Source organism: Sebastes umbrosus, chromosome 19 (genome assembly GCF_015220745.1).
Source record: "Sebastes umbrosus isolate fSebUmb1 chromosome 19, fSebUmb1.pri, whole genome shotgun sequence".
In the NCBI taxonomy this organism is placed as follows: domain Eukaryota; kingdom Metazoa; phylum Chordata; class Actinopteri; order Perciformes; family Sebastidae; genus Sebastes; species Sebastes umbrosus.
This window is the reverse complement of record NC_051287.1, coordinates 8,847,193-8,864,341: the sequence shown is the minus strand read 5'-3', so window position 1 is coordinate 8,864,341 and position 17,149 is coordinate 8,847,193. Positions and strand designations below refer to the sequence as shown.

At 43.6% G+C, this 17,149-nt stretch overlaps 1 protein-coding gene across 3 annotated transcripts in view; it reads left to right on the top strand.

Annotated features, from left to right (window-relative positions):
• LOC119477957 (amyloid-beta A4 precursor protein-binding family A member 1-like) overlaps window positions 1–17,149 on the top strand; it is a 24,258-nt gene extending 7,109 nt beyond the window's left edge. Inside the window, exons 2-15 of one of the 3 annotated variants that reach the window (XM_037752260.1) lie at window positions 185–655; window positions 5,085–5,899; window positions 5,936–7,089; window positions 7,577–7,972; window positions 8,415–8,454; window positions 8,672–8,817; window positions 11,778–11,810; window positions 12,127–12,213; window positions 12,352–12,552; window positions 14,180–14,359; window positions 14,951–15,163; window positions 15,356–15,475; window positions 15,753–15,893; window positions 16,633–17,149. In XM_037752260.1, the coding sequence (XP_037608188.1) occupies window positions 5,161–5,899; window positions 5,936–7,089; window positions 7,577–7,972; window positions 8,415–8,454; window positions 8,672–8,817; window positions 11,778–11,810; window positions 12,127–12,213; window positions 12,352–12,552; window positions 14,180–14,359; window positions 14,951–15,163; window positions 15,356–15,475; window positions 15,753–15,893; window positions 16,633–16,704 (3,522 nt within the window). In that variant the 5' untranslated portion in view covers window positions 185–655; window positions 5,085–5,160 and the 3' untranslated portion in view covers window positions 16,705–17,149. Of the gene's footprint in view, window positions 1–145; window positions 656–5,084; window positions 7,090–7,576; window positions 7,973–8,414; window positions 8,455–8,671; window positions 8,818–11,777; window positions 11,811–12,126; window positions 12,214–12,351; window positions 12,553–14,179; window positions 14,360–14,950; window positions 15,164–15,355; window positions 15,476–15,752; window positions 15,894–16,632 lie in introns of those variants that run through there. The other 2 variants (XM_037752257.1, XM_037752259.1) reach the window with 2 other exon arrangements.

Here is a 17,149-nt window from a genome sequence, read left to right as displayed (position 1 = left end):
TTTTTTAATTCATTAATAAAGTGTAGGAAATAATTGTATGTTATACAGCATGTCATTTCCAATGTTATCTCAACTAAAATATAGCATTACATCAAACATATTTATTTATTTCAACATTCATTTTAAGTTGTTTTTTTTGCATGGCCAAACGTGACATATCCCTGATATGCATCTTTCTGACCAGACCAGGAAGACCATCACAGGCAGAGATAACAGCGACACCACCGACCAACAGTGGGAATGCACCGGCTAACAGCGTTGCAGCAGGCGGACAGAGAGACAGCAGCTCTTCTCTGCAGGCTGCTGCTGCTGCTGCTGCTGATGGAGGAGTAGAGTAGGTGTGTGATGAGGCTCCACTCATGGCCGTAAAGAACACTTTGTGTCTGCTGCTGCACCACCACCAGCACCACCACCACCACCAGCACCAGCAGTGTTTTGTAAAGGCGCTTTTGTGCATCACTAATCCGCTCTGATGTCACGGTTGCAGAAGGAGGGGCTGAGCTCTCCGCTTTAATCCGAGGAGCAAGTTGTGTCTGGAGGGACAAGCACAGCCAAACCAAACCAAACCGAGCCGAGCCGAGCAGGCACCGAGATACAGAGGGGATGTGTACTGCAGCAGCCGGACCTGGGCCTCTCCTCCTCCTCTGACATGCAGGTAAACGAGCACAATGTGAAGGGAAGCTGTGTTTATTCTAGTGGAGGCTATAAGGAGGAATGTGTTCAGGTCGTTTTTTTGCTGATGGCGGATGCGACACCTGCTGAGATTTTAATCTGGACCTTCAGGAGAGAAAGAGAGAAGCATTTAGAGAGTTGACACTTCAATGCACTTTTTTTTTTCCAAATGCATGTCAAGCATTATATGTATATAGATATACAGATACAGTGAGAGAGTCTGTGTATGTGAGGATATCCCAGGAAATACAGTATACTTCATATCCAGAATAACACCATGATCACTTATGAATTGTCCCCTGTAAGAGCATTTCAAAAGAGGATGTCAAGCCTTTTATGTATATAGATACAGTGGATACAGTGAGAGACTGTGTATGTGAGGATATCCCAGGAAATACAGTATGTGCTTCATATCCAGAATAACACCATGATCACTTATGAATTGTCCCCCTGTAAGAGGTGGAGGCTGATCACTAACAGATAATAAGCACCAATCCCCCCCAAAAGAAGAAGGCTTTTGCCCTTTTAACATAATAAAAATCGTTGTGTACGTGAGGATATCCCAGGATATACAGTATACATGCTTCATATCCAGAATAACACCATGATCACTTATGAATTGTCCCCCTGTAAGAGGTGGAATACTGATCACTAACACATAATGAGCACCAATCCTCCAAAAAAAAGAAGGCTTTTGCCCTTTTAACATAGTACAAATCGTTCAAGGCCTGTGGAAGGGGATTTAAGAAGCCAGTAAGCCTTCAAAATAAAAGCACTGTGCCAATTTGGCACTTGTTCCATGGGTTTAATCTTCTCCCTCTGGATGCAAATGGCATTGGTCTACACATGTAAACACAATGTAAGTAATGTGAGTATTGATGCATCCCAACATGGACCATATGCTTGTTGTCACTTTGTGTTTGTGTTTGACAGAGAGAGAGAGAGAGAGAGAGAGAGAGAGTATGAATCATGCTGTCAAGAATAGAAAGATGAGGAGAATCCTCCAAAGTGAGGTCAGCTAATGATTATTTTCATTATCTGCCCGGTAATTTTCTGGATCGATCGATTTGATCCATTAAATGTCAGAAAATGGAAAAGTGCCCATCACAGTTTGCAGAGCCCACGGTGATGTCTTCATGTTTGTTTGATCCAAAGATCACTTTACTGTTGCACCACTCAAAGAAAAGCAGCAAATCCTCACAATTTAGAAACCAAGACGACGTAATGTTTGTCATTTTTGCTTGAAATACGTAAAATCCATTATCAAAATTGTTGTTTAAATATCTGCTGATTGATTAATTGATTAATCTTGCAATCAACTAATTGTTTCAGCACATGTCAGGATGTTTAGGACAGAGTAAAGGCTAAATGTTAAATGACCAATGTGTACCATTTAGGGGGATCTATAGGCAGAAGTGGAATATTAATAGTCCGCAATGTTGCACCGCCATGTTTCAGCTGTAGCCCAGAACAGACAAACCCTTTTCCTGCTTGGGCCGGAGTCGATAATGTTACTCACTCTCGTCGCCGCCGCTCTCTCTCGCCTCACCATCACTTCCCACACACGCACACTAAGCACTGGCTCTGCTCCAAATGACCTACACTACTCTCACAACAACTGGCTCCAGAGAGGGCCGTCCGCGTTTTCGCGTCGGAGTTCTCCTACACGCTTGGCACACTGGAGAGGCTTCAGTTGGTTGCAATCTGCAACCTGCAACATCCTACACACTGCACCTTTTTAAGGTCAGTGTAGTGTAAGGGCGTGGGTTAAGAGCAAACTTGGGTTGATACAATATAATATTGTGATATGAGGCTAGATATCACTTGCATAATGTATGTGGTAGTTCATTTCATGAATGCAACCTTTTAATGTTGCCTTTTCCTGATAGCTGCACCTCCCAGTGTCTCGGTCTGTTAACCTCATCAGTTCAGAGATATGAAATTCTGTCTTAAGATAACACAATCATGTCCAGGATCCATTTTTAACCCCTTCTTTCAAAATCTATTTTTAATCTAAATGTTTCACCAGATGATTTACAATTTTTACTACTTCTGATTTTTTGCCAAATTGCTATTTTAAACACTGTGTTGTATTTTGCACTCGTGTTTACAGGGACTGCAGGTGCAAATTATCTTAAAGGTCAGATGCAGTTGTTTTTTTAATTTGACAAGGTCCTTGATAAGCAAGCACTGAAACTAAACAGATTCATATTTAGTCGTTTTCTGAGCTTGTTTGATTGTTGAGGGTGAGTGAAATGAACAGTGAATGCTTTTACCTGTTTGGTCATCATATTTGCAGAACTTATGATTGTTTCTCAAAATTAACTTTATGGAAAATACTTTCTAAAAGCACCAATAGTCTAGAAAAGAGAGATACCTGGTTGCTCTGTGTACTCAACCGTAAGGCAAAAACGTGTCAGGTGCTCTTCAGGAAGGAAACATATTAAAAAGTCTTTATTATAATGACTAAATCATTAATAATGCCAACATGTTTCGACCATTGTAGGTCTTTGTCAGGGCTTGTTTTTTTAAGCCCCCAGAGGTTGAAATGTGTTGGCTTTTTTAATTATTTAGCCATTACAGTAATGGCTTTTTAATATATGTCCTTCCTCGTGTGCCACTTGTTTTAATATTTTGGAGGTCCTGGATTGCCTTCCTGTCTGCACCAATAGTCTGATCAGCCCCCAAATATTATTAAACAGAACATTATTGACATTGCTTAGAGCTCTAGGAAATTTTGATGGTCATTTTTCACAATTTTCTGACATTTTAATAGACTAAATGGTTCTATATGATCTGTTAATTATTAAAACAATTGACAGGTACACTGATAATGAAAATAATTTTATCTGTAATGCTTTTCATTGTCATTGAGCCCCTAATTTTAGGCACATAATGGAGAGAGTTAAAGACTAATGAACACTAGACGTATAGCACACGTGTGCAGTCAGTGTGTGCTAGTCGGTCAGTATAAGATCAACGAGTTAATGGGCTAGTAAATCCCCCACCCCGCAGCTTTCACTGCAGCCTGACAGATGGAAGTGCAGTGCTCGGCTCACAGCTCTACAGGCCTGTGCGTTTCACTGCCGCGCTGCCAGGGCCATCTGTGACCCCCGCCTCCCCCTCCTCCTCCGAGTCACCCGACCATTGCCGTCCACCCTGAAATGCCAGTCAGAGTGGGACATTAGCCACCCTGGGAGTTCGCCCTCGCTCCTGCTGCGTCCCCTCATGTTCCCTCCCCAGCACTTGTGGTTTGTTCTCAGATTACAGGATCCACATTAACCTTTGCCCTTTTGTGTCTTCCCTCTGTCCTCTTGTTCATTTTCAAAAGTCCAAAATGTATTTATCTGCACATATTAGATGACGACCACATCAGTAAACCTTCTGCTGCCTCTTAATCCAATATGATTCATGAATGTAGACAATCTCATGTATACAGTCACACATGTATGGATTCATTGAGGTCAGATAAATAACTTATGAGAGCAGCTTCAGTGAAACATATGGAGTAGCAATTATGAAAGAAATGCTTTTGAGCTTCCATGTAGGCCTGCATAAACAAGCTTTTTCTTTCTGTAAATCAGACTGTACAGTTGTCTCCATTGGTGACCTATACTGGAACCAGCTTATTATTCCTGAAGCATCAAGCGGGATTGCGTTCTGGTGTCCTTTCTCAGCGCGTTGACCTCAGACACAGTGAAGCCTGTGATAACTGAAGGGTACCCTGATAGCCTCGTCATATTAAATAAATATCAAAACTGGGCATCTCACTCACAGAGGGCATTTATTATTCAGATCAGTGCCCTATCTATCTCTCTCTCTCTGTCAGGTCTTATCTGATACCAGAGAGATGTCCCTCCTTGTCCTTCCACCCTGCCTCCTCCTCTTCGTCCTTTACTCTCTTCCCGTCATGTGCCATCTGCCAGCCGCTGGTGGACGGATGAATGTGGTACAGATTACAGTGCAGTGCACGCCCAGATGAATCCCAGAGGATTTAGGTTTTTACTATTAGCAATATAGATAAAGGGAGTCCCCGGCCTGATTCGCAGCATCACTGTAATATTTCCTTTTTGTGTGTGAGTGTGTAATATCAGGTTGGAGAGATGTTGGGCTGGAGGATTAATTAGCCATAGTAGCATGTACATTTTCAAAATGAAGGAAACGTAAACTTGATGATGACAGTAAGTTAAACTGAGTGGCATTGTTAACGTAGATGTATATCTGCTCAAAGCGAGACTAAGAAGTAAGCATTCAATGCCACTTTTCAATGCTGATTGCTATGGAGATATTTGAGTCTGTATTAATGTTCAGTATCCTAATAAGGTTTCTGTTTTACATGTAAAGTTAAACCATTCCTCGGGCCTCTCATGTGTGTAATTAGACTTCTCTTGTTTATATCCCGTCTCTGCCAGGCTGTGCTATGAGCGGGGTTTTCTTGGAGACAAGACGAGCATGTTCTGAAAATTGGAGTCGGATCACACCCCAGCCATGAGCCACAAGTATCAGGGAGAGGCATCCGGGGAAGCAGGCGAGGAGCACAAGGTTCCTCCGAGGAGCAGGCAGCCCAACGGGACGTCGCCCGGGGAACCTCCAGTACGTCGGTCCTGGAGGCCATGTCAGATGCTCAACCAGGATGGGGAACTGAACCCCCATCATCATCATCACCATCATCATCAGCCTCCTCACCAACACCACCCACCCACAGGTCGCGGACCCCCTCGGCATCGCCGGCGGCCTCCATCAGGGCAGGGGCAGGGCCAGAGCCAGGCTCAGAGTCCCGGTCTGGTCCCGTCGGTGACTCCTACCAGGCCAGACGGGGACGAGAGTCGAGACACTGAGCCTCGTCCCGCCCAGCAACCCCGCCCTGCTGTCACCCGTTACCGTCGTCATGGCGACCCTAACCCCAGACTCAGAGGTCACAGACAGAGGCAACCAATCAGAGAGATGCAGGACTCTTCACCTGGTGCGGATGAGAAAGAGGGTCCAGCAGAGGTGCAGGTAAAGCAACGCTCATCAGATGATCCTGTGACCGACCAAGTGCAGGACAGGGGATCTCCTCACCAGTCTCCCGTTGCCGTTGTCACCCCCACTCACCTCTCACCTGGTCCTGCAACCAATAACATTCAACTTCACCCACAACACACTCCTCCTGCTGAGGCAGAAGAGGACCTCCAGGAGCATAAAGTGAAGTGTGAAAAGGAATCGGAGGAAGTTAAGGAGAAGGACGAAGAACAGGAACAAGAACAAGAACAAGAACAAGAACAAGAACAGGAACAGGCGGAGGACGATGTAGACCACCGCTCAACCACAGGCCACTCCAGCTGCGGCCATAGCGACGTGCAAACAGTCGATGACGGAGCAGAGGAACGTGCAGGGAGGGTGGAGGAGGATCAGGAAGAAGTGATGGATGATGTCGCGGAGGACATTGCAGCTCAGGGAAGTGAAATCACCGATCTCTGCTCCGACACGGAGAGCGCCGCATCGCTCAGCATGGACGGACCTCTCCACAGCCCGCCGCCGCTCCAGTCTCCGACTCCTCCTTCGTCCCCAGATGTTCCACCTTTCCCCCAGCTGGACCACTTCAGTGAGGATACCAGTATGAGCCCTGTGCCCGACAACGACCTGCTACCTGAAGATGAAGACGAGGATTGCTCTGAATCGTGCTCGCTGTCTCACTTCACTTCCTGCTCTGACTCTTATCCTAAAACCTATGCAGACTTTTATACAGAGTCCCACCAAAAATCGTACCAGGAGCCTGTCTACGAGTCGTACTCGGAGCCAAAATCCCATCCTAACTCTTTTCCTGAGCCCCTTAAGACCTCCTACCCCGAGTTACACAGAGAACCTCGCAGGCAGTCTGGTTGGAGGAATGAGTCTAATGAAGCCCAGCAGGAGTCCCGCCATGAGCCCTTTACCAGCCATAGACAGGAGAATGTACAAAGAGGGACTCCATCCTCCCCCACTAAGGGCTCCCATCATGCCCCAAGGCAGGGCAGAGACCGCAATTCTCATCACTCCCCTCCGGACCGCTCTGTTGGTTGCCGATTGCACCACTACGACGGACAGTCTGATGATGAGGGGGACAGCGCCGATCAAAGTCCCGTTCCCAAAAGTCGCAGGCAGGCACCCAGACAAGCAGAAACCCAGGCCAAGAGCCCCTCGTCTGGGCAGAGCAGCTCAGGAGATGCCCAGGAGGAGCAGAATGCGGTGGGTCTCCAGGGGGAAGAGGATACGAGGGGCTCGGGAGACGCCATCAGCCTGGCGATTAAAGACATTAGGGAGGCGATTGAGGAGGTGAAGACGAAGACGGTGCGCTCCCCCTATACACCTGACAAGCCTGTGGAGCCGATTTGGGTGATGAGGCAGGAGGTCAGCCCCACAGAGGAGGGATACCCACTGCAGACTACAGCTGGACATGTAAGTGTGACCTCCGGACAGTAGACTTGTCCATGTTGTGATTTCATATGCTGCAAACACAATTGAGAAACCCTGTTGTATCTTGTTTGTTTAACATGTACGTAAACAGAAATGTAAAAGTGACAAATTTAGGGTTACATTATTATCAAGACTAATTTCTTGATATGTCTTAGTGCCATTTCTTTTTCTCCCTTAAAACGTTGAACTATCCCTTTAAGGCTGTGCTGATGAGTGACATTGCCCAAGGAGTTTGGTCTGCAGTGTTGCAATAATTCAATTAGATTTCATTGCAAGTTTGACAACAAGATTTACATCCCTGGGTCTCATTTCATCTCGTGTTGGATTAATGCCCAAATCCTGAATCATTTATTATCGGACGAAGGTGTCGGCTGAGTTGCTGTAGATGCATTGCAGTTTGAAAGGAGTATTTTTTTAATTTTTTTTTAAAAGAAATACATTTTTTATTGTCTCTGTTTCCTTCTCTCAGTCTTCTCCTCATTCCCCCGCTCAGTCGGTGTCTGAGTCTCCGTCCCGCTACGCCTCAGTTCCAGTTCGGGAGCCGGTCAGTCCGCATAGAGCTGAGTCAGCCAGAGCGCTTCATCCTCAGCATTATCCCCAACAGCAGCCCCAACAAAACCATCATCATCACCACCACCACCACCCCCAAGGCCACCACTCACAGCAGAGGGACAACGCGAGGCCGCCACCACAGACATACACACAGCCACACATGCCACCTAATCAGCATCACCAACGTCAACATCAGCATCAGCATCAACAACAGAATCAACATCAACAACCGCAGCATCAGCAGCTTCCAGCTCAGCGGCCGCGACCTCAAGTTCAGCCACAGTCGCCTCCGCAGCAACCGTCTGTCCAGGAGGTGAGAGTTTGTGAATAAACATCCGTAAAACCATAGAATATGGAAAAGAAGATGCTCCTTATATCTCCAGAGCTTGCCCGAGATTCATCAAATTTTTAAGTTTTCTTCAGTGTCAAAGTAAAACAGTGACAGGTGTCTGGACAGGAACCTCTTTTTGCTAATTCGGCTTACTGTTAATGCTGCCAATTTGCCGAAATGTAAACAAATACAGGCTAAAAAAACACCTGGGCTCCAGTTGTAGACCACTGCGTATCTCACTAACTCCATGGCAACGTGGATGATAAATCCTGCAAAGGCAGGCATCTTTTACAAGGTGTTTATCTGCCAGCAGCTGACAGCAGTAAAAGTCTTGCAGAATTTAAATGAGTTAGGAGAGACCTGCAGTATGCAAGTAGAAATAATATGGATGGTGATGTAGTTTTTCCCTTTTGTGCCTTCTCAGCTTCGCAGATCTCTTCCTCAGTTTCCAACTTTTGTGGATGGTGAGTGGACTCGCATATGAAAATCATAATATCATTCTCAGCTTTTGCTCCATTCTTTTGATATGTTGACAAAAGGAGGAATACGTGAACAGATTACATTTTACAATCTCTTTATTTTATTTTATGTTCTCATATTTAAAAAATGTCCCAATATTGTAGATGTTGGATACAGTTTTGCCAGATCAATGTGCCTAACAAATGCATTTGGTTCATGCAGTCCCGGGACCATGCGACCCTGAAGACCTTATTGACGGCATCATCTTTGCTGCAACCTACCTGGGCTGCACCCACCTGCTGTCAGAGAGGACGCCCACAAAGAGCGCCCGCATGCAGCAGGCACAGGAGGCCATGAACAGAGTCCGGGTGAGAGCAAACTACAGCTTATTTGATTTCATCCTGCAGTCATCCGTTCACTTACTCACTATTTTCTATATGATAGACATTCAGTAGTTTACTCTATGGTGAGCAGGAAATTAAGATTTTGAGACACTCAGAAGTCATCTTCATTCTGCATCATCACTGGCAGGTGTAGTGTCAAAACCTTTTGGCCAAACTCAAGAACTCATATGCTAATTATGATCGCGTCACACAAATGTCTAACAGGATAAAATGATGTGATGACATTTTGGACAGACGTGGATGTAAACTGCATCTTGACTGATTGGCGGAGGCATAAACTTCGAGGCGGTAATTCCAGTTGAATTAATAATAACGTTACAACAGACTCCAAGGAGCTCAAAGATCAAACCCACAGCAGTTCCTCGGGTTTGGAGATACATTTTCTAACACACTTCAGATCATCAGTGATGTAACTGAGGTTCGCTTCATATTCTGGTCTTTTAAAGTCAGAAACCCTCAGCAGGCCACACAGCCAGCGGGCAAAAAAGTCCCTGGGTTTGTGCTTGATGCATCATCCTCACATCACTGCTCCGGATCCACAGTCATGCAGCTCCACTGGATGTTATATAAACTTTTGAGCAAGGCTGCGAGGCTCTGGAGACCGTAGACCCCGCTTTCTGCTCCAGTCGCAATGCATGATGTCACACACGTCACGCGAAGAGAGAACACCAACGTTGATCACAGTGATCCCACTAAGTATATCCGCCCATATAAACGTGGCTTGTATCATATATGCAAAACACATGGAACTTTTACATGAAAAGACATTTGCGCTCCCTGTGGGAGTGAAGTTGGAGTCAGTTGAGGGCCTGTGGTGTCAGGCAGCGAGCGCGAAAGATGGCTTACTGTGACAGAATGGCATTCAAACATAGAATTGCGTGAGCGGGAAAGTCGAGCGAAGAAAGTCAGATGGCAGGAAGAGAACACGAGCTGAGACAAACTTTCTGCTTTCTGGACGGTTGACTGACAGATCCAGGACACCGCCTCCGTTAAGGTCTGAGAAACCTACAGGGAGGGAGACATTTAGAGACAGTATAATGATGAGAGGGATACATAAGTCACTGTATTTTTTTAGAATGGAAAAGACAGAGAGGAGGATTGCTGTCTAACAGGCTGGTATCTCACTTGTAGGGATGCACTGATCTGTCTCAAAGAACTGGCTGATACAGAGAAGCGATCTTTTATTCCCCCAAATTTAAAATCCGTAAACCTCTGTGTGTGGAATGGGTTAAGGGTTTTGAAAAAAAAATCATACATACAGTTACATACGATATAAAATATATTGATAAATAAGTTGATTGAAATGAAAAGATATTTTGCTATTAAAGGGACTGTTTGTAACTTTTTAAGCGTATAAATGTAGCGGGTCGGCACACATGCGCGTTCGCATATGCGCGCTCGCGTGTGGCTGGAGCCTCGTCTCCGCTGCCTGCTCTCCTTCACTCAGACAGAGCGCGCGTCCTCGCTGTCTCGCTCCACCTCTAGACGTGAACGCGTGCTCACTCCACACTGCAGAAGAGTTAGTTTAGCTCTGAGAATATCTAGTGAATGTAGAGTGGACGTTTGTGCAGAAATAACTGCTGCAGCTCCTCCAGACTAACAGAGGTTTTCCATGTCTTGTGAAGTGACGGGGCTCCTCAACGAGTTACGTTATCGTCTCGTTACCGACCGGGTCCCGGTGTCTTCGGCTGCCGGCTGCGGTCGGAAGGCAATAACGTAACTCGTTGAGGAGCCCCGCTGCTGAAGCCTGCGCTGAGCAGGAAAAGCCAACACTAGGATCAGCATTGATTCAGCTGAAATATAGAGTGATATTGTGGTTTTAGCTGACGTCTGTCGCCTCACTGTTTTGAGCGATGCTCGTTCATGTCTATGTAGAGCGAGCAAGCGCGAGCTCGACGCTGACTTTCGTTGATTTCACGGCCACAGGTGTCGCTGTTAAGCAGCATTTCTGAATCTTACAAATAGTCCCTTTAAATGGTCTTTAAGTACTGAATATAAAAAAGGAAAGTAAGAGTTTTGCCATCTTGGATATCCAAATAGTCCCGATGCAGGCTGATAATTCTAGGGGCACTTTCACAAGCCATAGTCTGTTTGACCAGCCCGAATCAGAATGAAATTTAGACTTTTGGTTTGTTTTCCATGTAGTCTGGTTTGGTTTCACAGTGCAAATATTAAAGTGGACCAAATAAAAAAAACGTATTTGCTGAGGGGCGTGTACAAAGGAGCAAATTTTCTTTTTCATCTCGAGAGCTGCCACTTCTATGTAGGGAATTACAGACTTTGAAATATTGCAGTCAACTTTTTTACACTTTGACTCGGCTCTAATCTATCATGTGCATGAATACCTTCTCCTCCAGTTTATTTCAAATGACTTTATAAACGTTACGTTAGATTTTAAGGTGACATGTGTAGTGTACAACATATTGGGGCCACCTCTGTTGAATTTAAATTAACAGTTGTTTGAATCCAGGTAGAAGCTACAATCATTTTTGATTTCACATATTCAATCTAATCAAACCTGAAACCACACAGACACAGTTCAGAGAGCAAATGGTGGCACAAGACAACATTTTTAAAACCCTGAGGTGGCGTGAGTCGTCTGCCAGAAACACATGAGGCCGCTTGTCTGTCTTCAGGGTCATTTGTGTCACACTGATGAAGACGAAACTTTTGATCATGTTTACTGCAAAGGCCTCTGGCAGGCTGCTGTTGTCAGATGTGATAGACAGTAACATCACTGTCCTCCCACTCTCACGTACACAACATACACCTTTAAGGTCCCTTTGTCCCTTAATTTGGCATTTGGAATGGAGACGGTGAATGAGGCGATTGGGTTATTGTCGAGCCATCCAAAAATCTATTGTCTTATACTGTTGTCTTTGAGTCTATTTCTGAGTCTCTATTTTGCTCTCTGATCACCGCAGGCTGCTCAGAAACAGGCAAAGAACAGGAAAAAGGTAAGCTCGTTAAGCTTGTCTCTCTGTGATTGTATGCTTCATGTAAAAGATGATGAAGTGTGAAGCTACAGTATGTGAAGCTAATGTTAGATAAGGACAACATCCATGCAGATGTGACTGACATTGATTGTACTGTTTTGTTTGTCGCATGCAGATTGCATGAGACTGCGAGTGTTTTTCATTCATTAGTCTAATTTGTAGCCGTTAGATTTGATGGCTCTTGACAGCTGTGACGCTGCTCTCCTTCGCCGCCGTTCATTAACCTGTTGCTTCTTCTGTTCACTTCTCTTCTTGTTGTGTCTCTCCGGCTGCCCAGAGCCCCGACGGGGAGGCTGTTTCCACTGCTGAGGTTGATCTGTTCATGTCCACGCAGAGGATCAAAGTCCTCAATGCAGACACTCAGGTATAAAAGTGATAACATGCATTCCATCCTTACCATACGTTATCAATATCTATATCTTAAATCCTTCTGGGAGGGACAATGTCATCGTACAAAGAGAGATCATATCTTTCATCATCATCATCTTTTTTGGATCACCAGGAGTCTTTAATGGACCTGCCACTGAGGACGATCTCCTACATAGCCGACATCGGTAACATGGTGGTGCTGATGGCCCGGGGGAAGATGGTGCGCTCCCGTAGCGCACAGGACAACCTGGACAACACAGCTGAGCAAACCACCATGACCCACGATGACAGACGGCTGTACAGGATGATCTGCCACGTCTTCGAGTCCGAGGATGTGAGTTATTGATTATTAATTTGTTATTATTGTATTATCTATTTATTAGCATTAGATCATACTATTTGGATGCTTACATTTGGGTTTACTGCTCACCACTGCCTTTACAGTAAATGAAAACATTTGTGAGCTGAGGTGGGATTAGCAAACAGAAACCACCATGGTTGACTGTGGCATTATTTGAAACAATACTCTAGTTACATACAATACTACTGTAGTTGGTTGTCTTGCTGGGAGTTGGATAAGAAGAGTTTCAGATCAAGGACAAGTTTGGCCTAGCTTTGCACAACACTGCAAGGTTCAATGTTTTTTTCTCAAGTGGGTCAGAAATCTACTTGCCCGAAGTCAATTTTTACTTGCCTCAATACAAATTGTTGTATTTATTAACAGTTATCAAAAAACAATGAAGTTAATTGTCATGTTTAATCTTTAACTAAATGTATCTGGAGTTTCGCCACACTCGTCCACTTCCGGGCGCTGAGCGGTAGGCAGCCTGTTTCAGCAGCTCTCTCCCTACTATTTCTTGTTTGGACTTTTTTCTACCTTTGTGTGCTTTGTGTTTTTTTTTGTTTACTTTAGTTAACTTGTTTGCATTAATGCGGCGTTTTAGTTGTGGTATTACTGGTGAGAGAGGATCGAGAGGAACGGGAAATTTAAACCTTTTCTTCCATCGATCATTATAGTGAACGTCAGGTCTTTTGCATTTTTTTTACGTAGTATACTATGATTTTTTTTGCAATTTTTTCATAATACTATACTATGAGGTTTTTTTTCGACACTATACCATGACTTTTTTTTGCATTCTTTTCCACATATTATACTAGGATTTATTTTTTTTACATACTATACTATGATTTTTTGCATTTTTTTCAACATATTATACTGACTTTTTCATTAAAAATACTATACTATGACTTTTTAATATATTTTCGACATACTATACTATTACTTTTTTTTCGACATGCTATACTATTACTTTTTTTTCGACATGCTATACTATTACTTTTTTTTCGACATACTATACTATTACTTTTTTTCAACATCTTATACTATGACTTTTGAGCATTTTTTTGACAGGCTAAACTATTACTTTTTTCCCGACATACTATACTATGACTTTTTTGACACACTAGACTTTTTTGCATATTTTTCGACATATTATACTACGACTTTTTACCATTTTTTCCGACTAAAAGCAAAAAAGTCATGGTATAGTTTATTGAAAAAAAATCATATTGCAGTATGTTGAAAGAAAATGCAAAAAGTCATAATGTAGGATGTCGAAAACAAGTCATAGTATAGTACGTCGAATTTTTTTTCTTAAAAAGTCATACTATGACTCATGGTATGGTATTTCAAAAAAAGTCATAGTATAACATGTCGAAAAAAGAGTCAAAGTTTGGCATGTAAAAAAAATGCTAAAAAGTTTAAATCTATCTAAAAAAATTTAACAAAGTCATAGTATAGAATGTCAAAAAAATATATATTTTGATATAACAAAGTCAAAAGTCATAGCAAAGTATGTCAGTATTCCATAAAAAATACATAACAAAAGTTGTAGTATAGTATGTCATACAAATGACACAAGAAAGTCATAGTATGCCGTCCTCCTCTTCCTCTCTCTCAGGCCCAGCTGATTGCTCAGTCCATCGGCCAGTCTTTCAGCGTCGCCTACCAGGAGTTCCTCAGGGCCAACGGCATCGACCCCGAGGATCTGAGCCAGAGGGAGTACAGCGACCTGCTCAACACTCAGGACATGTACAACGACGACCTCATCCACTTCTCCAAGTCCGAGAACTGCAGAGATGTAAGTGAACCAGCAGGTGGCAGCACAGTCACAGGAGTTTTTAATGTACCTCTTGTGCTGAAATTAAGTACAATTTTTAACTTCAAAAATAAACTTCTAGTAATTTAATAAAATATTCCACATAACATATTGATTGACCTTCACATGTTGTATGAATTATGCAACTTCTGTACATATAAAGAACCCTTCAGTTCAGGTCAAGTCAGGTTATCATAAATATGTGACTGCAAATGAGCCATTATTTTCTGCTCAACCGGCTCTGTTAGTTTGCCTTCCAGTGGTTCAGATGAACAGCTGGTTTTGGAGTCACAGCTGTGTGACAGTTTAAAAAAAAAAAAAGTTACCAACCTCTAGTATGAAGGTGAATTGAGACGCTATCTCGAGGTCTGACCTCATACCCCCGTCTCCTGTCGCTGCTGTCGTCTCGCATTTTTCAGAATGGTGCAGCGTCACTCTTTCTTAAGGATTAAAGATTTGAATTAGAACAGTGATGTTTCCATAGTCTTCATAAACTTTTTGCTGAGTACACTCTAAGAGCTCAATCTGCCTGCGAAAGGTTGTACAAGTAAAGCTGGATGTTGTTCCTCGCAGGTTTACATTGAGAAGCAGAAAGGAGAGATCCTGGGTGTGGTGATAGTGGAGTCGGGCTGGGGGTCCATCCTCCCCACCGTCATCATCGCCAGCATGATGCATGTTGGGCCGGCTGAGAAGTCTGGTCGACTCAACATCGGAGACCAGATCATGACCATCAACGGGACGAGTCTGGTGGGTTTACCGCTCAGCACCTGCCAGAGCATCATCAAGGTAAACTTATCATTATTACTATTATTAGTTAGTTGTTTCTGTTCTTTGTTCATTTCTAAGAATATTTTTCCACAAACGTGCAAACGGTGTGGAAGTGGGTAGAGAGAGGGTGTTGGGACCGGTTTGGAATTGGGCCTCTTAGTCTTGTTGTAGCACAGGAAAACAGTACCTGCATCTCTCGTCTTCCCTCAGGGTCTCAAGTCTCAGTCCAGGATCAAGATGAACATCGTCAGGTGTCCTCCCGTCACCATGGTGCTCATCCGCAGGCCGGACCTCAGATACCAGCTGGGCTTCAGCGTCCAGAATGGCATCGTGAGTATGGGGATCCCTTCCTCTGCAGCTCACACACATGGGGTTATGCTGCTGCCCTCTTTCTGTTGATTAAAGAAGAGAGAAGAAGAGAGTTTCATAGCAACAGACATGGAGCAGTGATTGTTATGATGATGTTCAAGGACACATATACAGTTTTTACATGGTTAGTCTCAGAGTCACCTTCACTGGTAGCTTAAATATTATCCTCTGCCACAGCTGACTTTGCTGGAGGCTGCCAGTTTCAGTCCACTTCTCCCTGTGTTTCTAACTTGCTTAGATCTGCAGCCTGATGAGGGGAGGCATCGCTGAGAGGGGAGGCGTCCGCGTCGGTCACCGCATCATCGAGATCAACAGCCAGAGCGTCGTGGCAACGCCTCACGAGAAGATCGTTCAGATTCTGTCTAACGCCATGGGAGAGGTAGGAGGAGTTCTGAAGATGATGCATTTCCGAAACAAACAAAAACATTTGTTCCCACACAAAGTATACCTGGAAGTTCTACTTTGCTTTTTTTCCATTTGGTGTTAAGCTATCATCAGTGGAACTCAACATTTCCTGCACAAGTGTTTCACATTAAAGTGTTCCAGGAGCTCAAAGGGCATAATTCCTCCCTTTCCTGGTAAGACTTTGGTTTGAAATATCTGTGGGAAGAGTTTAGTTCTGTTGCCAAAGGCTTAATAGAGATTGAAAGAACAGCAAAGTTGAAGCAACTGGACTTAATTATTGAATGAAAACACTGTAATGATGTAATTAGTGCTGTGGAAATTAGAGTTTTACCGAAACCTCCGATACAGCCTAAAATGCTGGATCAGGTATCGGTGAGTACGCGAGTCTATGCACCGATCCAATATCACGTTATCACATCATTTATCAGCTCATTAACGATGACAATTTCGGACGCAGTGATAAAACCTGTTGCTTTATGACCTTTCCTCTTGCACCACTCAGGACGAACTACTGGAAAAGCTTTAAAAATAGCTTTTTTTTTATTGTGGGCTATAATGATCTCTACGATTTTGAAAAAAATAGTGTTAATATTGTACAAGAAATAATTAAAATAAACAAAATAATAAGTTATGCTTGAAAAAGTTGTTGCTTTGTAAAACAAATGTCTCTTTTTTGTTTTTAATTCTCGTCATTTGGCTTCTTTCTGTTCCAGATCCACATGAAGACGATGCCTGCAGCCATGTACCGTCTGCTGACAGCACAGGAGCAACCTGTCTACATCTGAACACACACACGTCTCACATCGCATCACTCCATCTTTACTACCGTCCATCCATCTTTCAGTTGTTTTAAATCCCTTTCTCCTCTCTGTATCCTGTTTGATATCACTTGACTTGCCTTAATCTGTACAGTACACTGTCATGTCAACGTGTACATCTCCAGTATGACAGCAGAAGACAGATTATCTCACTAGGCCGAGTGTTAATGTGACGTGTTATGTTCGACCAAAGAGAAATCGTGGATTTTATTGTGCATAATTTAGGTGGCGAAACAGAGTAAATATTATCTTTTGGTTAAATAGCTGTAATATCTGAATGTACTCGAAATCATGTTGGACCTATAAATTGTCAGGGCGACCCAGATGGTAAAGAACTTTTCAATTCAAGTGGTCAAGTTAAAGGGGAATGCATGTACAATTCTGCTGAATAAACTCTAAAGAAAAGACGAAG